Source organism: Betta splendens, chromosome 5 (genome assembly GCF_900634795.4).
Source record: "Betta splendens chromosome 5, fBetSpl5.4, whole genome shotgun sequence".
NCBI classification, from domain to species: Eukaryota; Metazoa; Chordata; class Actinopteri; order Anabantiformes; family Osphronemidae; genus Betta; species Betta splendens.
The window spans coordinates 20,338,122-20,360,216 of NC_040885.2; the positions used below are offsets into that span (position 1 = coordinate 20,338,122).

Here is a 22,095-nt window from a genome sequence, read left to right on the forward strand (position 1 = left end):
GAGTTTTATTGTCATTATACATACATATAACGAAATCTTGGTTTGGAATACTTGACTTAAACAATTAAAACACACAAGGTAAGGAAATAAAAACAGCAGCAACAATAAATAAAAGCGAGGAAGTACAAATAGCATATTTACGCCATAGCTTTTATGTCAGCCTCTAGTAATATTCTATTGTGGAATATTACTAGACGTATTGTGGTCTTATTATTGATAGTGGCACCCTTTGAGGTACTGTAGGCAGGGGCTTTAAAGTGCTCTGTGCATGTGTCAGTCAGCAGTGGTTCCAAGATTTTCTGCACACTGCACAATCACAAATCCTGGAAACTGCCGTGAGCAGGTTTCACATCAACCACGAGTTGTTGTGATGAATAACAGTTGTCTCTGGACTGTAATAAAGAACTTGTGTTCATTCTGGAGTCTAAAGAAAAGATAAACTAAAGTGTAACGTTAATTTACCATTTACATATTTAGGTAAAATGGTGTTTGATGTTTCGGGGTAGTGGCAGGCGAGTGTTTTGTGTCTGTAACAGACACCTGAGTTGCCAGGTCAGTTTGACAGGTGAGATGGAAAAAGGCTCAACATGTCAGCTGAATCTGATCAGCTCTTATTTTAAAGGTATGGTAGCTCTTCTTACTCAATACAAAAACAGTATAACCGATTCCACTAAGCAAAGTAAATGCTACATTAAGTGGTAAGGCTTTAATTAGACATTTTAATAAATGTACAATCTTGGTATCAAAAGGATTCATTATTTAATATTGATTTAATTGTTTTTAATATGTGTCAGTGATGCAGCAGAAAGTAAAGGGGGAGCTGAAAGGTGCATAACCTTGGGTTTCCATAGCAACATGCCAAAATACCATATTACCTGGCCACCTTTTCAAAGCAACTCTGCAACAAGTGAGACAGATCACATGACACAGGCAGCAACTAGATAGATCGGAGCAGCACAACCATGCCATCTGACTGGCTGTTACCTGGAGACCAGGTGTGACACTGTGGAAAGGAGGCGGAGCCGTTGGACCAGAGAGACAGGAAAGTAGAGGAATTGGAAACGGAATGAACAGGAGAGGAGGCGCTGAACAAAGAACTACGAGAGAAGACGAGGTGCTGAGGAGATGGAGCAGCAGGTGGAACATACTGTGATCCGGTTCAACCACTGCCACAAGGACATTTTCTGTTTCTCTGTGCCAGAACAGTGTCCAAGTTGTGCAGAGGAGCTGAGGGGGAGCAGGCTGCAGGAGGCACCGGTCAGCCTCCCCTCGCCTCTCACCAATGCACACAAGACGTCCTGCTGCCTTGTGGTTGCACCTGCTTACAACAACCAGGACACGTAAGTACAGACACGGGCAGATGTTTCAGTATTATCTGACCAGTCAAGTCTAATAATAGGCTTTGTTCTTCAGAGACTTTGATGGCACATCAGATCTGCACACTGGCATCTCCAGTACCAAAGGTTGGTAGATTGGTAACCAGAACTAGGCCATGATTGGGTTCAGCTTTGAGAGGCATACTGTAGCTGTGTTGAGCGTAATATCCTTCAAATCTCATCAGCAATCAATGTATTTACTGATTTATGAAACAGAACCATTAGAAAAAAAGCTCTTCATTTAAATGGTATAAATCTGTATGAATTCTCTCCAGCTTTGGATTTGCTTTTATATCACATGTTAAGAAAATCTTGAGAACCACCTACTCCTACTGTTGAACCATGACTCATCATTAGTTCCCTCCAGGCTGAACAACTCCAGCTCCCTGCTCACAGTTTGACTCAATGACTCTTTAGTTGATTCACATTGCTGCAGCAGAGTCTGACTGGACTCAGGCAGAAAGATCACATTACTTAGTCTAGGAGACATTTCAAAATTCTTATATTTGTGTATATATAAGAATATATATATGTGTATATATCATGTAAATGTATTATGTGTATGTGTTTATGAAGTGAGTTACTGTCAAATTGATGAAGGGCAATCAAATGAAGCAATACTTTATTGTGGTTAGATGCTAACACTAGCAGTTCTTTGTGTGTATGTCTGTAGGAGTGGTTTTCAACTACACTCGGGGGGGGGTCCGCAAAGACCACACTGGTTGGGAGCGCTGTGTTAGTGTTCCTCTGGTTCGACCCGACATGTTTCCCCTTTTGGCTCAGTGGGACCAGTACCTGGAGCGCTTTGCTGAAGGGCCCATGTGGGACCCTGCCTGGCACAGGTACATGTAGACCCCACCAATGTCCTGTTGCCCTGTGTCTCCTTGTCTAACCCTTCACCTGTTTTTGATCTCCTGCCGTTTTTAACAATGTCGTGTTCCTCCATTAACCCATTTCCTTTTCTGTTACCTGTTTGTGTCTCAGGTTCGATCAGGACCATCATAACTGCTTCAGTTTCTGTCTGTGCTTCATCAACGGGGTCCTGGCAGTGGAGGGCCGCAGCCCACTGACCAGAGAGACGTTCACTCAGACCTTTATTTTGCCAAAAATGAGGAGAGTGTCAAAATATACAACGCTGTACCAGAACATCCAGAAACACCAGTACTACATGGTAAACCGCCAGGATGGTTCCCAGGAGGACACAATGGGCCAACCTGAAGCATTTTGAACTCTGGTCCAATTTTGGACACATGGCATTCATTAATGTGCAGCCTAAGGTCCCAGGGTTTAGTTACTCATAAAGTGATCAGCAATGATTGACATCTGGAAATACATAATAACAATATTTACAATAGAAAATATTTCTTAATGTTATTTGTGTATACTACTCTATTCTCACCCCCCGCGGGTGGTCTCATCCGTTTCCAAGCTCGGGTCCTCTACCAGAGGCCAGGGAGCTTGAGGGTTCTGCGCAGTATCCTTGCTGTTCCTAGGACTGCACTTTTCTGGACTGAGATTTCGGATGTTTTTCCAGGGATCTGTTGTAGCCACTCCTCCAGTTTGGGGGTCACTGCCCCCAGTGCTCCGATCACCACAGGCACCACTGTGGCCTTCACCTTCCAAGCCTTCTCCAGTTCTTCTCTGAGCCCTTGGTATTTCTCTAGTTTCTCATGTTCCTTTTTCCTGATGTTGCCATCGCTTGATATTGCCACATCCACCACTACGGCTTTCCTCTGTTCTTTGTCCACCATCACAATGTCTGGTTTGTTCGCCATTACCATTCTATCTGTCTGTATCTGGAAGTCTCACAGGATCTTGGCTCGCTCGTTCTCTACCACCTTGGGAGGTGTTTCCCACTTTGACCTTGGGGTTTCCAGTCCATACTCCGCGCAGATGCTCCTGTAGACTATGCCAGCCACTTGGTTATGACGTTCCATGTATGCGTTCCCTGCCAGCATCTTACACCCTGCAGTTATGTGCTGGACCGTCTCAGGAGCCTCTTTGCACAGTCTACACCTTGGGTCTTGTCTATATATATATATATATATATATATATATATATATATATATATATATATATATATATATATAGGCATCAGCAATATACTGATGCCGTCACACGTACATGAGCAACAAACTGAACCTTTTATGTTCTGTAATTAAATCTGTCCACAATAAAATAGAAAAGAAATAGAATTTTCTGTTGTTTGGTTTGTTTTAACAAACCAAAGTAATGTGAGTTTTTCAAGTCAGTTATTTAAATCTCAGTCTAAACCACTATTGTTAAGCAGAATTTTACCAAGACATAAACAGAAACAGGAGGAACTGACAGACTTCACTAGTTCCACCCGGACACGAATTCTGTAATACAACAATGTCCGTCAGCAAAATAAACCCGGCCAGTTTGTGAATGGGTGACACATGAAAACGTTAGCCGGTTAACTATATTACCGGAAGGACAATTCGTCGCGCTAATTCACAAACAACGTTAAACCACAAGTATTTAAAGCTTAGTAAATTGCTGCCGCAAGGTCGACCAGTTCTGATTCGATCCAGGGCCGTCCAGTATGCAGGCGGAGTTTCGTCCACCCCGACGGCGGCCTCGTGTTCAGGAGGAATACGAAGCTCCGCTGCCGGTCGTTCGGTGCCCGGAGGAGAAGTGCGAGCTCCGAGCGGACCTCATCAACCAGCACGTGCTGATCTGTAATCCAGAACACATCCAGAAGATCCATAACCAGGTCTGAGTCACACACAGTTTTCCAGGTGTCTGGATGAAATTGAATGGAATTAATTTTTATTTTATTTATATAGCGCCAAATCACAACAAGGTTATCTCAAGGCACTTTACAGGGTAAGGTTTAAGACCATACACAACTAACACAAAAGATCCCACATACAGCAAGCCTTTAATTTGCCAGCAACAGTGGAGAGGAAGAACTCCCTCTCTAACGAGGAAGAAACCTCCAGCAGAACCAGGCTGGATGTGAATCTTGGAAATAAAGGGTAAATTTGAAATGGGCCTATAGTTGGCTAGTTGTCCAGGGTAGGTTTTTTCAATAAAGTTTGACCACAGCCACCTTAAAAGCCTGTGATACATAGCCTAAATGTAAAGATTGGTTGATTTGATTTAATATGAATGAGCTAATTAAAGGTAAAAAGTAATCTGGTTGGGATTGGATCTAAAAGACATGTGGGCAACTTGGAAGAGTTGATCATTAAGGTTAACTCCATATGAGTTTTGGGGAAGAAGCTGTCTAGGTAAGACAGAGAACTTGGTAAATTTAAAGTTGATAGATCTAGAGGGTGATTTCTGTCATTTGGAGGAAGTTGCTGCTGAATGTTTTCTCTAATGATGATAATTTTATTAGTAAAGTAGTTCATAAAGTCATTGCTGCTGAGATTTAAGGGGATAGTAGGCTCAACACAGCTATGACTCTTAGTCAGCCTGGCTACAGTGCTGAAAAGAAACCTTTTCCTCAATTAAGGAGGAATAATATGTTTTTCTAGCAGCACAAAGTGGTTTTTTATATATTATTAGACTGTCCTTTCATGTTATGCAATTTACATTTATTTAGTTGGAACGCCACTGTCTTTCTAGTTGTCTGGTCCTGTGCTTTAGGCTGCGGATCTCTAAGTTGTACCACGGAGCAAACCTCCTCTGATTCACTGCCTTCTTCAGAGGAGCCACTGTGTCTAACATTGTACGTAGAGAAGCTGCATCATCATCTACAAGACAGTCAACCTGTTCAAAAGGATTAAGATGACTGTTCTCCTCTGTGTAGCTACCAGACAAAAGATGATGAATCATCTGCTTAAATCTGGCTACAGCGTTGTCAGATAAACATCTGTTATAGTAAGATTTCTTTCCAGCTACTGTAAGGTCAATTATGCTAAATTCAAAAGTTATAAAGAAATAGTAGGTTAGCAGAGGGTTTTGGGGAAGGACTATTAAATTATGAATTTCAACCCCATATGTCAGGACAAGATCGAGGGTATGGTTAAAACCAAAACCAAATGAGAGGGTTCATTAACCCGCTGAGTAAAACCAATAGTGTCTATTAAGGAGTTAAAAGCAGTGCTGAGACAGTTGCTGTCAACATCTACATGAATGTTAAAGTATCCCACTACAATGACTTTATCTGTGCTAAGAACTTAGTCAGATAAGAATTCAGAGAATTCAGTTAAGAACTCTGAATATGGAGCAGGAGGACAGTAACAATACAAAACACAACTGGCTTCTGAGTTTTAGAGTCTGGGTGAGAAAGGCTCAGAGTGAGGCTCTCAAATGAGTTATAACTATGTTTAGGTTTAGGAGTAACTAATAAGTTTGTGTTATAAATGGCTGCTACACCTCCACCTCGACCTGTACTTCTAGATAGATGAGAGTTGATGTGACTCATTGGATTCAACTCATTTAAAGTAACATATTCATCCTGCTGCAGCCAGGTTTCAGTGAGACAGAACAGATCTATGTGATGGTCACTTATCAAGTCATGTATTAACAAGGATTTAGATGAGAGAGATCTGATATTTAATAAACCACACTTTATTAACTTACTGTTACTTTGTTTAGTAAGAGGAATCGTTTTAATGTTTATTAAATTCTGGTAAGTCACTCCTCTTTGATTTGTTTGTGACTTGCGTGTAAGACTGCGACTCTGAGTTGTCACGGAGTAGGGAGGCTAAGCAACATGGCCATGTTACTAGAGAGCAGAGAAGCTCCGCCCAACGTGGGATGGATGCTGTCTCTTATCAGCCCAGGTTTTCCCCAAAAACGGCAACCAAGTTTACAGTTTCCCACGACCTGTTGCCATAGCAACAAGTGCTCAATTGGCCAGTTACTTGCTTCTGGACCAACTCAGGGATCATTTCTGTTGATCTGGAATTCTAATTTAAATTCTTCATGTATCTGCTGTGACGTGATCAACAAAGAAACAAATCTGCATGTTTGGGCTCATCCACATTATGTAAAACTGGATTTGGGTCCATCCACAATGCAAGTCCTCCAGAAGACGGTGACAATGACAGGACTTAAGTCTGGATTTTAATATTGTCTCAGGTCTCTGATCAGGTTCATTGTGTTTCAGGGTTATTTTGGGAAAGGTGTGCTGTCCAGAGCTAGGCCGGATCACAACCTCTCTTACCAATGGGAGCGTAAGTTTACATCCAGACTGACAACCTCTTTGTCCAGATGTGGTGCAAACTAACGGGTCTTTTTTGTTACAGAATATGAAGGTGTGTTTCTACCTGTTGTTTCCCAGTCCAGGTGAGTGACATCACATCCTATTTTGTATACATGATGACTTCATAGCTCATGTACCTCTCCTGCCCCAGGTATGAGGAGCTGCTCGTGTGGGCAGGAGCTGCGCTCTCCACCCAGGGATCAAATGAACAGACTGTCAGTCAAATGCTGCACCAGCTCTCCCAGCCAGTAGAAATGGAGGATGTGCTGAGGGAAATGGGATGGGAGGGGGATACACAGACAGAGAAAACTGCACCAGAGAGGAGGGTGTCAGAGATGAAGCCAGAGGCCAGAAGAGGCTGCAGGTAAAGTTGCTGACTGCTGACCGGGGGGTTAGCACTGCGCTGCGATTCTGGGCCCGGTGTGTGAACAGGGTCTCTAAGGTGGCATGTGGGGAATGACTGTCCTGGGTGGAGAAGTTCTTGAGCTTGGGACGCCCGCCTGTACACACACATCCCAAGAGTGACTCCACTTAACTCCTTCTGTCTTTTTCATCTTCTGCCGCTGAGTCCTGCACGGGTCCAATCAGGCAAGATGGGAGGCTCACTCTGGTCAGGTCACCAGTTTGTACCCAGAGAAAACCATTCAGATGCTGAAAGAACATGCAAATTTCACGCAAAAAACACCTGGCTGGTCCTGGAATCAAACACAGGACTTTTCTGCCTCACAGCAAGAAATGCCTTTTTAAAAATATAGGTAACTCCTTTCGGCTTTTTCCAGTCAGGGGTCGCTACAGCGAATGACTGCAGGGTTGTTATTGGCAAGTTTTTATGGCATATGCCCTCCCTGACGCAACCCCTCTATTTATCTGAGCTTGGACCGGCACATATGTTACTGTTTTGCAACTCCTACGGCTAGATTTGAACCAGCGCAACTCTCCAACCACTGCAAGATATTTTGCCTAGCTGTGTATAACTTGCCATGAAACAATTTTTTCTCTCTTCTAAACCTACAAGATGAATTTCAAACTTTCAGAAGGTTTGGATGGGGCTTTTGAGCCATCTACTGTGTTGTCTAACTGCTTGTCCTTGTAGGGGATCATTATTCTGGAGACACTGATGTCCAAATTAATTTTAATGCTTCTGTTTTGTTTTCACTTGTCCATTTCCACAGCTCAGTGAAGATAAAGAGAGATAAGTAAGATAAAGATACAATCTGATGACACAAAGAAAACCTGAGCAACAAATATGACAAGGGATCTTTGTTTCAACTTTTCTTTAGCTTAGAGACACAAAAAGTGAACCCCAACTACGACCCTGACCCAGACCAGGACTCGGATTCCCGCCCTGACCTTGAGCGTGAGTTCAACTCTGACGCTGACCCTGATCCTGATTCTTTAGTTTTGGGTCCTGGTTTTTTCATGGTGGTCCCTGACAATGAGGTGAGTCTTGATCTAAACCTGTGTTTGTTCCTAATGTGACTCTCAGAGTCCCGTCCGCATTAATGTCCACAAAATGTGTTATCATTACACTTAATTACTAAAATCAGTGCTTCCATCATTTCTCCAATAAGGCCAACTAAAGTTAAGTAAGTAAAGTTAAGCCCTCATGGTCCCCAACATCATAATGGTGGTAATACCACAATTATATACAGGCAACAATAAAAAACTTGAACTTGCTGATTTACTGAGAATTAACACGACAACAATTAATAAAGATCTAACATGTCTTGTGTCTGCAGGACAGTGGGGGGGTAAGGGAGGTTCGACCGGCCCCGTACTCCCTGTCAGAATACCTGCAGCTCAGCCTTGAGGAGGTAAAAGCAGTATTACTATCATAATGTGAATTTGTTTGAGATGAGGACTCGACCAGAGGTGCAGAACATGGGCTAGTATTGGTCCAACTGCATCCAGCAGTTTATCTCACCTCTACCCGTGGTGGGTTCTGTCTCTGTCTGTCTCCAACCTCAGGCCTTCTTCCTGGTCTACAGTCTGGGATGCCTTTCTGTCTTCCTGCACCAGGTGAGGAGAAGGGTTCAGAGGGAACTCACGTTGCGTCTTTGCTTAAATTTTCCATTATTCAGACTTCAACCAATCAGATCTGTTTCTTTTATATCTCAGAATTGACCTCATCATTGTTCTGCTTTGGTTGGATAGGAACCCCTGTCACTCGTGGAGCTGTGGGGGAAGTTCTGTTCTTTGCGCCCGGATTTCATTAGCTCGTACGCAGCTTATCACCACTTTCGCAGCAGGGGCTGGGTCCCCAAAGGAGGTGGGGCGGTGAAGTACGGCTCCGACCTCAGTAAGACACCCAGTCTCACCTTAAATGCACAGATACCGAGTATCCTGTTTGACATGGTCAACCTCTCTGTTTCAGTGTTGTACAGGAAAGGACCCCCCTTCTACCACGCCAGGTAGAGTCACGTTAACCATCCTCACTTCCCCAAAACATTCCTACTTCATTTCACTGTCCTCATATGTGGTTTAGTCTGCAACAGTTTGTCCTTTGCTCCTGCTGCAGTTATTCAGTGATAATTGAGCGGGTGAATGGTGCGTTCGCGGGCTCAGCCTTGCGTCCATTCTCATGGCGTTCTCTGGCGGCTCTTAGCAGGATCACCACCAACGTCTCCAAGGTAATAACTGCTCAGAGTTAATCTGATCAAACTAGATTCTGAGTTTCTGTTTGTTTTACAGGAGCTGATGCTGTGCTACATCATCTATCCAGCAGACCTATCAGAGCCTGACCTCGACTCACCTGAGTGTCTGAGCAGACTCAAGGTTCAGGTAATAAAATGATCTCTGAACAGTTTTTATTTAGCCTGGATGGATAATCAGATGTTTTTTTTCTTCCTAGGAAGTAATTGTCAGCAGGTGGATTTCCTCCAGAGAGCGAGCAGAGCTGGATGAGTTCTGATCTGTGTGATTTTCTCTGTGATGACATCATGTTGGTCATAAATAAACAGATAACCTTATGGAGAAGACTGAATGAACAAGGACTGATGATATTTGTTTGTGTTTATTAATAAAGCGGAGCAGCTTGTCTGTTTGAATCAGTATGGGGCCATGAAGTTTTTTAAGTTCTGTTAGAGGGACGTTAGGTTGCTGTTCAAGCCCAGTGTGAGGTTAAAGCAGCATGATTACCAGTCCAAAGCCAGAGCAAACTCCTGGTCCAAAGACTGCAGGTCAACATTAATGCATTATCATAGCTATGGTGAACCGGGCTTCAATCCTAAGACATGAAATACATCACCTTACTATACACATGAAAAGTAGCACAGTGTTGGTCACGTCTAAGCATCCGGTAAAATAAGTGTGAGAAAAGCACCACCCCTCATCTGACGTAATCAGGAAACCGTTCTAACCTGAAAAACAGGTACATTTCAGCTTCAGACCAACTAACAGCTTCTTCTGGTCCAGTTGCAGGAGAGAAAGCGAGAAACTCAGTAAAGTCAGACATTTTTTACAGAGCTGGAGCTTTGACACAGCTGTGACTCTAAAAGACTGGAGGAGCCTGAGGTAAGTGGCTCGATTCAAGCATCATAATCAATCATGCTGAGCTGCCTACATGTCACAGACATGGGCAGAGTGAACCGCCTTTGTGCGTGTCCTTGTATCCGTGTTTCTATACATGTCTAATGTACTGTACATGTCATTAGACCTATGGAAGTTCTCCCCTTTGGCACAGTTATTCTGGATGTATATAAAGGCTTATACTGTCATAATGGGTCAGTACTTTCCTACCATGATGATAATGATGGAAGTGATGCAGTAATCTGCAGAGCTGTGACTGACAACATCATGCTTTTCTGTGTTTCTAGCTTCATTCAAGGACTAAATGGCTTCAGGGTCAGAGGAGGATTTCTGCTGTATTGTCTGTCAGGAGGTCTTCACAGATCCTGTTGTTCTGTCCTGTAGCCACAGCTTCTGTAGAGACTGTCTTAAGAGATGGTGGAAAGAGAAACCAACACAAGAGTGTCCAGTCTGTAAGAGAAAATCTTCAAGGTTAGACCCACCTTTGAATCGAGTATTAAAAAACTTGTGTGAGTCCTTCTTACAAGACAGAGGTCAGACATCAGAGACTCTCTGCAGTCTGCACCATGAGAAACTCAGACTCTTCTGTCTGGACCATCAGCAGCCGGTTTGTCTCATCTGCAGAGATTCAAAGAAACACACCAACCACAGATTTAAACCCATCGATGAAGCTGCAAACGATCACAGAAAGAATCTGCAGAGATCCCTGAAACTTTTACTGGACAAACTTGAGCTGTGTCAGGAAGTACAAGTGAAGTTTGATCAGACAGTAAAACACATTAAGGTCCAGACCCGACACACAGAGACGCAGATTAAGGAGCAGTTTAAGAAGCTTCACTGCTTTCTAGAAGAGGAAGAGGAGGCCAGGATGGCTGCACTGAGGGAGGAAGAGGAGCAGAAGACTAAGAGGATGAAGGACAAGATGGAGGCTCTGAGTAGAGACATAGCAGCTCTGTCAGACACAGTCAGAGCCACAGAGGAGGAGCTGAGAGCTGAAGACGTCTCCTTCCTGCTCAACTACAAGGCTGCAGTGGAAAGAGTCCAGCAGCGCCCCCTGCTGGAGGATCCACAGCTGCCCTCAGGAGCTCTGATAGACCAGGCCAAACATCTGGGCAACCTGAGCTTCAACATCTGGAACAGGATGAAGGATGTGGTCTCCTACACTCCTGTGGTTCTAGATCCAAACACTGCTCGTTCGGATCTGATCCTGTCTGAAGATCTGACCAGTGTGAGACGAGGAGAGAAACAGCACCTTCCAGATAATCCAGAGAGGTTTGATGATTATCCCATCCTCCTAGGCTCTGAGGGATATAATTCTGGAATTCACAGTTGGGATGTTGAAGTTGGAAATAATACAGTTTGGTTAGTAGGTTTGTCAACAAAGTCTGTTCAGAGGAAGGGAAAGATCAATTCTGAATTATGGGGAATAGGCTTTTGTGAAGGTAAATATTCAACAGACTCACCCCCAGCTCCAGAAACATTTCTCCGTGTCAAGAAAACACTCCAGAGGATCCGAGTGAGTCTGGACTGGAGCAGAGGAAAGTTGTCATTTTCTAATCCTGACACTAACTCACACATACACACATTCAAACACAGTTTCACAAAGAGGATGATTCCATACATAAGCACCGTAGATGATATCCCAGTGAAGATTTTACCTGTGAAAATCACTGTGATAAAACAGGTCTAACATAGCCACTGGTTCCACTGGTTCCAGTGGATGGATGATACCTGGGTCTCAGTCAAATCTGTGGACAACATTCAGCTCACATGAGGGGGTGAATTTGCTTGACCCTTTGGATTGTGCAGGATTGTGAGAATAAGCCGTTCACTAAATCTGGAACAGGATGAGTCATCAGGACCTGGCAGAGTCAGCCACCAGAGCAGAGGCTCAGAAAACTGCTCAGAAAGTGAGACAGCAATGTTGGCCCTTTTGTTGTGAGCAGGAGCACAAAATTAGTCTGACAGGCTTGAAGACATCAACAATGAGTTACCTCATAACAGTGATGATCATGTAATATAAATGCATATATACTAAAGTTATGACTTTTTCTTCAAATAGTAAAAGTGATAAATTGAATTGCTAATTGGTTGTTTGGTTAGTTTGAAGGGCTTGGCACTATGTGGAACCTTCCCACAATAGCAGGAACTGTTCAGACGCAGATCAGCTTTATATTATTTCCAAATGATCCTTCAAATAAAACTAAAAATAAAACTTTCTCTTGTTTTCCACTTCATTTTGTTGAGCTGCTTGTGTCAGAAATGCATTGTTATCTTTTTTACTTCGGTTGTATTGGGATCTCGCAGTAGCAGGTCTCGCGATAACAGCCAGGCGTCCTATAGTCGCCATTTAAAGCACAGTTAGGGGCAGCGAGCACAGAGCACCGTTTATTGGACCGAGTGTCAGTTTGCTGGCCATTTACGTATCGAGCCATTGCATATCCAGGTATAGGCCTCTTCGCACCACGGCGACAACACCAGCTCGGTTAGAGACTCGGTAGATACCGGGAAAGCCACAGTGTTAGCACGACAAGCTAGCTGCTAGTCGTTACCTGTTCAGGCCTGAGGTGTTTGACCCGGTGGCTACTTGGTCGTTGGAAGCTGATCGGCCAGCGTGACGTCCGAGTTGTAGGTTATCCAACGTGAGTAGCAGCTGCTCATGTGCAGAATGAATGAAATGTGTTTTAACTCTGGTACTGCTCCAGTCTTGGTGACTTCTGCTGTGTATAACCACGACCAGTAACACCAGTCAAGTTCGTGCAGGGAACCATTTTTTTTCTGCTAAAACATTGTTAATGTGAAGCCCCCTACCATTCTTTAAGGGTCCACTTTAACACAAATGCTGGACTCTGCACTGTCGTATTCATTCTTAGTGTTTTAATAAAATGTTATAAAGGTTATAAAGTCTCCAAAGTCCCCAGTGGCGGTGTTCCCTGGTTTACCTACGGTTTTACGTGTCATTCTCTGAGGGAGATGACATTCTGCAAATAAACAGCAATTTATATGTAGTCAAACATTTGATTCGAAGCCTTACTTTGTAAAGTGCCTTGAGATAACTTTGGTGTGATTTGGCGCTATATAAATAAAATTGAATTGAATTGAATTTAAACCATTACTATAGATTAGTAGAAACGATTCTGTTTCTGATAAATATGAACAGCTATATCTAAGGGATTTGGAGAATATGCTGAACAACAACTACTTCCCAACTGCGTTAATCAAAAACCTATTAAGTTTGCAGGTTGACTATTTTAGGTCCATAGGGTTCTTTTCTTCTAACAGAACTCAAACACCCTCATGGTCCCACATTGATTCAAACAGACAAGCTGCTTTGCTTTATTTGTTTGCTATATATAAGCAAATATTTTTTCAGACAGTTATCACTCTGATTCTGTTGAGTCACTGGTAAATTTCTATTTTCACAAGAGTTGGATGCTTTTATTGTGTTTACAGAGCATTAACAGAATGGCAGATGACCTGGACATCGAGGCGATGCTAGAGGCGCCATACAGAAAGGTGAGAATCCATCTGTCCTCTCAGTCTCAGTGTGACTCTGCTGCTCCTCACACAGCTGTTTTCGCATGTCTATGCATAACTCGGACACATTTACAGTTGTATTTAACTCAAAATGAAAATAAAATAATAATGAATATAATAATAATAAAAAATAATCATCAACCTAAACCTCAATATGATTCCTTAGAATGTTTGTGATTTAGTTTAGGAATTGTCCAAAGATCACGGAGGACAAAGAGAAGGTGAACCTCACACAAAGCAGGCAGCGACAGGAAGCTTCATTCTGCTTAGGTTTAACACATTATTGCATTTTAAGCTTTAATTTTTCTTTTGATTATGTCAGTTTATTATGCCAATCTTGCAACTGAGCTGTTTATCAGTCTCTGAGCAGTAGAGTCAGGCTGATACCCATGATGATGATGATGATGATGATAAAAATGTTGTCCTTCCTTCACACACTGTCATGATTAAATCTATCTCTCTTTGTAGACTTGCCTAACGATTTCTCACCTCTACTTCCCTGAATGCCAGTGTGATCTGTCACAAACATGAAGGTAGTAAACAGCCCCCATCATGCTTTGCTGTACTGTGGTCCCCGTGGTAACATGATTTTGGTTGCCCTGGTAACTGTAAACTGTCATCTGGTTTGGGTCCAGCCCTCCCCCCCAGTTGACGTTTGTGGCAAATTAAGATTCAGTCAGAGCAGCTTTCATTTGAGATAGCTGTTAGCTTAGCATAATGTTGTGATTCTGCATCCCTGTTCTGAGCTGATTGCAGACACTCAGAATGGAACTGTGAGGATGGCAAACCCACTGGGAGCAGAGGAGAAGCCAGGGTCTAGGTCTTAGATGGTTTGAAGCCTCATTTATAATTGCGTTGAACAATGTGGAAACTGACATGAGTAAGTCACATGACAACACATCAAGTGTGATCACGTGCAAAACAAGTTCAGTTTGGAATGTTGTTGCGGGACATGAGGTCATGCTAATATCAGCTCGACTTTCATTTCAGTCATTTCGCTAAATAGTCAGTCTTCATGTCTTTAATGAGGTCAGTAGCTCAGAGCTGCTGCGCTTAAAGTTTCTAATTGGAAATGTATTAATTTTCAGATAGAACTTAAACCTTTCTGAAGCCAACAGCAGGTACACAGGGAACTAACAGAATCATTCACCGCTTCATCGTTACACTTGGATTGATGGGGTCTGACTACTAAACTGCTCATGCTAACAACAAGTGCAAAGTGCAGCAGTTACGTGTTTGTGTTTGTCCTCTTTCTGGTTGAAACTGCCTCTACTTAAGAGTAATGTTCGGTGATTGTTCAGCTACAACAAAAAACAAACATACATGAGTTTTTTGACTCTTCTGAGTGGTTGAGACAGAATCTGCTTATACAGTCACACATTCTATAAACAGTGTTATAAATGAGGCCTCTTTTCAGGTCTGACCTGGTCTAAGAGCAGCTTAGTTGTGGTCAGGGCTGAAGGCAAGATTCAGATTTAATGGTGAGAGGAAGCTCTACAGAAACCTCAGGGGAGATAGGTCACTTTAGTTTGATGCAGGTAAGAAATGGCACACAGATGTTTGACACATTGCAGAAGTACTGTGTTTGAACCTGCTCCTCTGTCCCGCAGCTAAGAGGAGTTTCCTCTTACACAGACAGATGCCTCAAGCAAAAGGTTCCATTCACAGTTTAATGGTGAACACAGTATCAGAACTGGATCAGCAGGAGAACCTGCAACTGGATGTTTCCAAACCATTAGTGAAACATGAAACATGTCACACTCTCTGGGTGTCTCGAAAACAACCACAGCAACCACCTGACTGCAAAAAGAGCTGGACTGAAATGCTGGAGCTCCAGCCACACTGAACCCCCAGCACACAGCTCAGGCTGACACCTCCTGCCAGCTCAAACCTGACACTAGCCATGTTTAAATAGCAGCGATGCCTTATTGGTGAGGCGTCGCCAAATTCAAGGCATCTTTGCCGATTTACTCTGGTGGCACTTACATAGGACATAATAGCAACACTGGAAGCCGGCTTCAACATATTGACATCTACAGCTGATGATCAACATAGCACAGGCTGCATCAGCAGATTTAGTCATGACGTTGACGCTGGAGTGTAAGCACCACTGGAGCATGAAAAGAAGCTAAGGTGCCTTGACACCTCACCACTAAGCTGGCCGTGCTGTCTGACTATTTTATACAGAACATAACAGCCAGTTTGAATGTGACTGATTTTAACTGTTTATATTCTCTCTTGCCCCCAACCCCCCTCCTCTGCCCCACTCCTCAATGTCGCCTCCTCATGCTGTTCTCTGTCGACCCTGATAGGACGACACCAAGGCCCTGAGTCCCAATGGTCAGGACGAACGTACCAAGAGGCAAGCAAACATCCTCTCATCTCTGCCTATGTCTGTCACTGCTGTGATAGTTAGTAATTATTTAGGCCAGGGGTGTCAAACTGCGGTCCTCGAGGGCCAGTGTCCCTGCTGGTTTTCCACGTCTCCCTGCTGATCACCTTGAACAGTTGGCTGCTGATTGACTTAACACACCTGATCCAGGTAATTGGCAGGCTCTGGAAAAGGAAGACTTGAAAAACCAGCAAGGGACTGGTTTGAGTTTGACACCCCTGATTTGGGCTGTGCATCACTCCGATGTCTTTTTTGACCTAACGTAGCATTAGATTCACCACTATGTGTTGGTCCTCACTCATATATGTGATGAAAGCCTTATACAGTAGTCAGCAGGTCCAGAAGGTTGTTGAGCAACATAATCTTTTGGGCTTTGCATTTATTGGGTTTAATGTGTCCTGCAGGAGAAAGCGCAGCCACGACAGAAAGCGCAGCAGGAGCCGCGATAGAAAGAGAAGCCGCAGTCGAGATCGTAAACGCAGCCGCAGCAGAGAGAGGCGGAGAAGTCACAGCCGCAGCAGAGAGCACCGCCGCAGTCGCAGCAGAGACAGGGGGGGGCGTTACCGAGACCATCACAAGCAGTGAGTACCTCAGTTCTGCACATCAGGAAGTACTTCCAATTTATTACTAAGGTCAGGGTGGCTAGACATCACATAATCAGCCCGACCCTATGTGTGACCCCACACATAATGTGGGGTCACACATAATGTGGGGTCACAGGGGTGCTGGATCCCACACACACACACACACACACACACACACACACACACACACACACACACACACACACACACACACACCTACGAGCAATCTAGAATGACCAATGAACCTAATGCATGTTTTTGGACTATCGGAAGAAGCCGGAGAACACACAAACACACAAAAGTCTGGCAGGAAAGATTTTCATCTTGGGGCATCAGAGGCACAAAATTCAAACCACACACCTTTCTGTATCCGGTTGAGCAGCGTTACGCGTGTGCGCACCTCACTCCTACTGAAAACATTAACCCGTTCTGTGTTGTCCCAGAGGCAGGTCTTCCTTCATCTCAGCACATTTTAATGATTCACCATTGGAAAAATGCTCACCTATCCTGTTTTGGCAGCTGTGTTGAGACTGACAGCTGAACGGTCAATGCCCTTTATCTACCTCGTGCGTGCGTGTGGAAAAAGGTGTCTTCCGAGTTTACAATTGTGACTTTTGTTTTCCAGCCGCCGGCGGTCAAGGAGTAAAAGCCCTGTAAAGAAAGAGAAGAGTCCGATCAGGTGAGAGCACGTTCACTGAGCAGAGCTGTTGTCTTCACTCAGCTGTGACGGATGGTTATGCTGGTTCTGTTCTTAGGCCTCCGATGGATAACCTGACTCCAGAAGAGCGAGATGCTCGGACTGTGTTCTGTATGCAGCTAGCAGCCAGGATTCGACCCCGAGACCTGGAGGAATTCTTCTCAGCTGTGGGAAAGGTACAGTAAAACATATCTGCCGCCTTATTAAGCAACCTGGTAGCTCAGTGGGTGGAGCATTGCCCAGCAGAAGGTCAAAAAAGTTTCAATTATTATAGTTGTTGTTATTATTACGCCGTAAAACCTTGATTTGCTTGAATGACTCTGCAGGTTCGGGATGTGAGGATGATCTCAGATAGGAACTCCCGTAGGTCCAAAGGCATTGCATACGTCGAATTTGTGGAATCAAGCTCAGTTCCTCTGGCCATCGGACTGACGGGGCAACGACTCCTGGGAGTTCCCATTATCGTACAGGCCTCACAGGTAACACACACACATACACACACATACACACACATACACACACACACACACACACCTGTTGACCTGTAGCTATGACGACATGTAATGTAACTTATCTGTGTGTTTTCAGGCAGAGAAAAACCGAGCAGCAGCCGCAGCAGCAGCAGCGGCAGCAGCCGCCAACAGCCTGCAGAAAGGATCCTCAGGACCCATGAGGCTGTACGTCGGCTCCCTGCACTTCAACATCACAGAGGAAATGCTGAGAGGAATCTTTGAGCCGTTTGGACGGGTCGGAAAGAACAGCTCACACATTCCTCACACACTAAGATGCACACATGTCTAACAGTTGTTTTCTGGTCCCATCAGATTGAGAGCATCCAGCTGATGATGGACAGTGAGACGGGCCGATCCAAAGGCTACGGCTTCATTACTGTGAGTTTATAAACATAATCATATTAATCACGTTGGTTCTGTGGATTGTTCAAACAAGAGATTTATTACAGCAGTGTTTGTATAAATCAGCCTCATCAGTGCGACGGTTTCTCGTTGACTATGCCAGTTTTCAGATGCAGAGTGTGCAAAGAAAGCTCTGGAGCAGCTCAATGGCTTTGAGCTGGCTGGACGACCAATGAAAGTCGGGCATGTGACGGAGCGGACCGATGCTTCCACTGCTTCATCTTTCCTTGACAGCGACGAATTGGAACGCACAGGCATTGAACTGGGAACCACCGGACGACTCCAGCTGATGGCCCGACTGGCAGAGGGTGAGACAGAGCTCAGTGCTGACACCTACAGGACATCCGTCCTGACTCTGTGCTTGTGTTCACAGGAACTGGTCTGCAGATCCCTCCTGCTGCTCAGCAGGCTCTACAGATGAGTGGAGCTATTGCGATAGGAGCCATGGCAGCAGTGTCAGGTACAGAAACATCATCTTCGTCATATACAGACACATTCAGTTTTTTCTACATCACCAAGAAATGCAGATTATAGGTGATATGACTCAGACTGGTTGTGGATTGAAGCCTCTCACACGTAAAGCTTTGTCTGAACATTTTGATTTAGACAAACACTTGCTCACAAGTCAGACCTGTAACATCTTTGTGTGGGGCACCTGTCAAAGCTGGCAGGTACACGTGAGAATGGACGAGGCAGCAGAAAGACCTCGTGGCAAGTTGTAGTAATCGTCAAGCACTAAAGCAACAGCAATGTAAAACACATTGTCTGTCACCTGATTAACATTATTAAAAACAAGACAAACACTTAGACCCTGGATGGGAACTGTTAATAAACAAGAACATATTTACCTGGAACATCTGTAAATCAGACTCCACACAATTAAGTAGTGGAAGCCAGTCTTAGAAAGAAGATGGAGATTTGTGAGTAACAGTATGGTTTCATGCCCCGTAAGATCACCACTGATGCCATTTTTGCTGAGAATGTTGATGGAAAAGTACAGAGATGATCAGAAGGAGCTGCATTCTGTCTTTGTGGCTCTAGAGAAGGCGTATGACAGGGAGTGGCAGAGAAGTACGTGAGAGCAGTCCAGGACATGTATGAGAGGAGTATGACGGTGGTGAGATGTGCTGTAGGTCAGACAGAAGAGATCAAGGTGGAGGTGGGACCACACCAAGGATCAGCTTTAAGGCCCTTCTTGTTTGCTATGCTGATGGACTGGCTGACAGATGAGGTCAGACAGGAATCTCTCTGGACAATGATGTTTGCGGATGACATTGTGATTTGCAGTGAGAGTAGAGAGCAAGTGGAAGAACAGATGGCGAGGTGAAGAAGGTGCAGGGGTTGAACAGTTCAGTGTGATGGCGAGTGCAGGCGGGTTGGAGCGGGTGGTGGAAAGTGTCAGGAGTGTTGTTTGACAGAAGAGTGTCAGCAAGACTCAAAGAAAAGGTGTAAAGATAGTGGTGAGAGCAGCTCTGCTCTATGGGTTAGAGACGAAAGTAGTGAAAAAGAGACAAGAAGCAAAGACGGAGGCAGCAGAGATGAAGATGCTGAGGTTCTCCTTAGGAGTGACGAGGTTGGACAGAATCAGGAAAAAGCTCATCAGAGGTTAGGTTGCTGCTTTAACAACAAAGTCAGAGAGGCCAGACTGAGGAGGGATAGTATATATATTGGTAGAAAAGTGTTGGAGATGGAGCTATCAGGCAAAGAGCAAGAGTTAGACCAAGGAGGGGATATATGGATGTGCTGACAGAGGCCTTGAGGTTGGCTGGTGTAAATGTAGAAGATGCCCAGGACAGAATGAGATAGAAAAGGATGATTTGCTGTGGAGACCCCTGATGGGAACAGCCGAAAGAGAAGTAGTAGTAATATCTGAAAATCAGAGTGAGAGATCAGAACTAGACTGGGTTAAAGGAACCGTAACTTGGTAAAGTTGTACCAGTGTGACTTCCACCTAAGTTGCAACTCTCAGCATCTCAGGTTTTAACAAAGGCTCTTGGTTTTGTTTCATGTTTGGTGAAGAACTTGACACATTTAAGGACAAATGTCACTTTACTAATGCATAAAAAATGTTTTATTGTCTCAGCTGCCATGAACCCAGTCATCAACCCGGCTCTGAACATGAGTATGAACTCTGCTGCCCTGAACCTCCCCTCTCAGCCACTTGCCACACACTGCTTCCAACTGTCCAACATGTTCAACTCCAACAGGTAGGCTCCCCTGTCTGACATCCTGCACCTACACACTGCAAATTTTTCCTATTAGCACCTGAGATTCTTAACATTAAACAAGTCACATTCAGAACAGGACAGTGAGGAAGAAACAGCATTCAATGAAACAGACTTACTGTTACTAAATTTAGCTGAGTGCAAAAAAGAAGCCGAATTTAATGAACTTGTGAAGAGCTCGTCCAGTCTGTCACATCTCTATGGTTGGTTAAAGGTCATGACCTCGTGACTGATTTAAAATGGCCTGCTTGACTGAAGTTCTTATTGAAAATCTGTGTTCAGTATTTTATTGAGAAACCTTTTTTGCGTTACCATTTTTTTGGTGTGGTCTATTTTTTCATTCATTACAGATGTAACTATATTGTTTGCTTATATTTCTATTCATGTTCAATCTTGATGACTTTTTTATTCATAGTAGGAAAATAAGAGGCCATCAGACATCCTCACACATGGACGAATTGCTTCCAGGGAGTTTGTGGAGAGACTCACCTAGAGTGTTTGTGTTGATGTGTCTGTTTCAGTGAGGAGCCTCCTGGCTGGGAGCTGGATATCCAGCATGATGTCATAGAGGAGTGTAACAAACATGGAGGAGTCGTTCACATCTACGTGGACAAAAACTCTGAGGTACAATTCATGTTAGACCCATGTTGTGTAAATTAACTCCAGAGAAGTAAATAATATGAAATGGAAATATTGTACAAGTACAAGTAAACAGTATGTTGATGTTCTTCACCTCCACCTGACGTACCTCACTTATGTGTTGAACTCTGGTTGTTTTCAGGGAAATGTGTATGTGAAATGCCCGTCTATCCCGGCTGCTATGGCCACTGTCAACGCGCTGCACGGGAGATACTTTGCTGGTAAAACTTCAGTTGATTTTCAGTTCTTTTTTTATTTTTTTAATGTAGCACCATTTCCAGTTTAAGAACCTTCCAGAAGACACATACATTTACAGAAAGCCAAACAATCCCACATTGAAACACCACTTAGCAACAGTGGAGAGCAAAACAAGCAGAGAATAAAACACAGGCACAGTGGAAACTTATATAGTCAATACGTGTTTGAAGGCACAGAGGGAGGCCTGTGATTTAAAACAGAGGAATAACAGCTCTGACCTTGTTTTAGGTAAGATGATCACTGCAGCATACGTCCCTCTGCCCACGTACCATAACCTGTTCCCAGAATCCGTTACTGCCACACAGCTTGTGGTTCCACCCCCCCGGCGGTGACTGGACTCCAGAGCCCACCCCTGCTTTACGTCGTCCTCTCCTGTTGTTGGATGCTGGACGGACTTCTGGTTGAGCTCCGTGAGCTGTGATGAGGCGGGATGATAAAGTTGGTGCCAGCTTACTGGTTGTTGATATTTCATTGTTTTTCTAACAAAGATTTGATTTTGTAAAAATGTTGATTAAATTTTATTTTGCAGTCACTCAGCGTTCTGCATCTTCATTCAGAGTCTAAAGCTGTTGAACAAATATGTTTTCGCACATGCATCTGTGGTTGAACTGAAAGACTTCCCCACAGTCTGCGTTATTTCACTCTAATCTGACTGAAGATGGTGAAAGACTGGTTTTGATGATGTTGCTCTGATTTGATTCTTGTGCTGCCCAGTTTAACTTGCTTCAGTGTTACTGTAACATTTAGAAACGTATGTCATGT

At 43.9% G+C, this 22,095-nt stretch overlaps 4 protein-coding genes across 11 annotated transcripts; all 4 read left to right on the plus strand.

Annotated features, from left to right (window-relative positions):
• The first annotated feature begins 615 nt into the window (after positions 1 to 615).
• mkrn2os.2 (MKRN2 opposite strand, tandem duplicate 2) lies at positions 616 to 2,604 on the plus strand. Of its 2 annotated transcripts, XM_055508923.1 has the most exons (5): positions 616 to 1,114; positions 1,207 to 1,340; positions 1,414 to 1,463; positions 2,050 to 2,218; positions 2,361 to 2,604. In XM_055508923.1, the coding sequence occupies exons 1-5, from the start codon at positions 1,067 to 1,069 to the stop codon at positions 2,602 to 2,604; spliced, it is 645 nt and encodes a 214-aa protein (XP_055364898.1). In that variant the 5' UTR covers positions 616 to 1,066. The 2 variants fall into 2 exon arrangements, with proteins under 2 accessions (XP_055364898.1, XP_029007783.1); XM_029151950.3 differs by having other exon boundaries at positions 616 to 1,340.
• Positions 2,605 to 3,746: 1,142 nt separating this feature from the next.
• On the plus strand, positions 3,747 to 9,610 carry tsen2 (TSEN2 tRNA splicing endonuclease subunit). Of its 2 annotated transcripts, XM_029150950.3 has the most exons (13): positions 3,747 to 4,114; positions 6,464 to 6,530; positions 6,603 to 6,642; positions 6,711 to 6,923; positions 7,732 to 7,755; positions 7,840 to 7,999; positions 8,299 to 8,373; positions 8,528 to 8,578; positions 8,714 to 8,858; positions 8,934 to 8,970; positions 9,078 to 9,189; positions 9,251 to 9,340; positions 9,411 to 9,610. In XM_029150950.3, exons 1-13 carry the CDS (start codon positions 3,944 to 3,946, stop codon positions 9,468 to 9,470), a joined length of 1,245 nt encoding a protein of 414 aa, XP_029006783.1. In that variant the 5' UTR covers positions 3,747 to 3,943; the 3' UTR covers positions 9,471 to 9,610. The 2 variants fall into 2 exon arrangements, with proteins under 2 accessions (XP_029006783.1, XP_029006784.1); XM_029150951.3 differs by lacking the exon at positions 7,732 to 7,755.
• Positions 9,611 to 10,391: 781 nt separating this feature from the next.
• On the plus strand, positions 10,392 to 12,307 carry LOC114855634 (zinc-binding protein A33-like). The gene has a single exon (XM_029150946.3). It carries the CDS (start codon positions 10,392 to 10,394, stop codon positions 11,775 to 11,777), a length of 1,386 nt encoding a protein of 461 aa, XP_029006779.1. The 3' UTR covers positions 11,778 to 12,307.
• Positions 12,308 to 12,397: 90 nt separating this feature from the next.
• Positions 12,398 to 21,865, plus strand: LOC114855633 (RNA-binding protein 39-like). 6 transcript variants are annotated; one of them, XM_029150943.3, is made up of 16 exons: positions 12,399 to 12,729; positions 13,541 to 13,603; positions 14,093 to 14,157; positions 15,937 to 15,986; positions 16,421 to 16,597; positions 17,226 to 17,279; positions 17,356 to 17,473; positions 17,624 to 17,776; positions 17,886 to 18,044; positions 18,122 to 18,187; positions 18,315 to 18,519; positions 18,585 to 18,671; positions 20,295 to 20,418; positions 20,958 to 21,060; positions 21,218 to 21,296; positions 21,639 to 21,865. In XM_029150943.3, exons 3-16 carry the CDS (start codon positions 14,152 to 14,154, stop codon positions 21,752 to 21,754), a joined length of 1,497 nt encoding a protein of 498 aa, XP_029006776.1. In that variant the 5' UTR covers positions 12,399 to 12,729; positions 13,541 to 13,603; positions 14,093 to 14,151; the 3' UTR covers positions 21,755 to 21,865. The 6 variants fall into 6 exon arrangements, with proteins under 6 accessions (XP_029006773.1, XP_029006776.1, XP_029006777.1 ...); XM_055508917.1 differs by having other exon boundaries at positions 12,427 to 12,533; XM_029150940.3 differs by lacking the exon at positions 14,093 to 14,157 and having other exon boundaries at positions 12,398 to 12,729.
• The last annotated feature ends 230 nt before the right edge of the window (positions 21,866 to 22,095 follow it).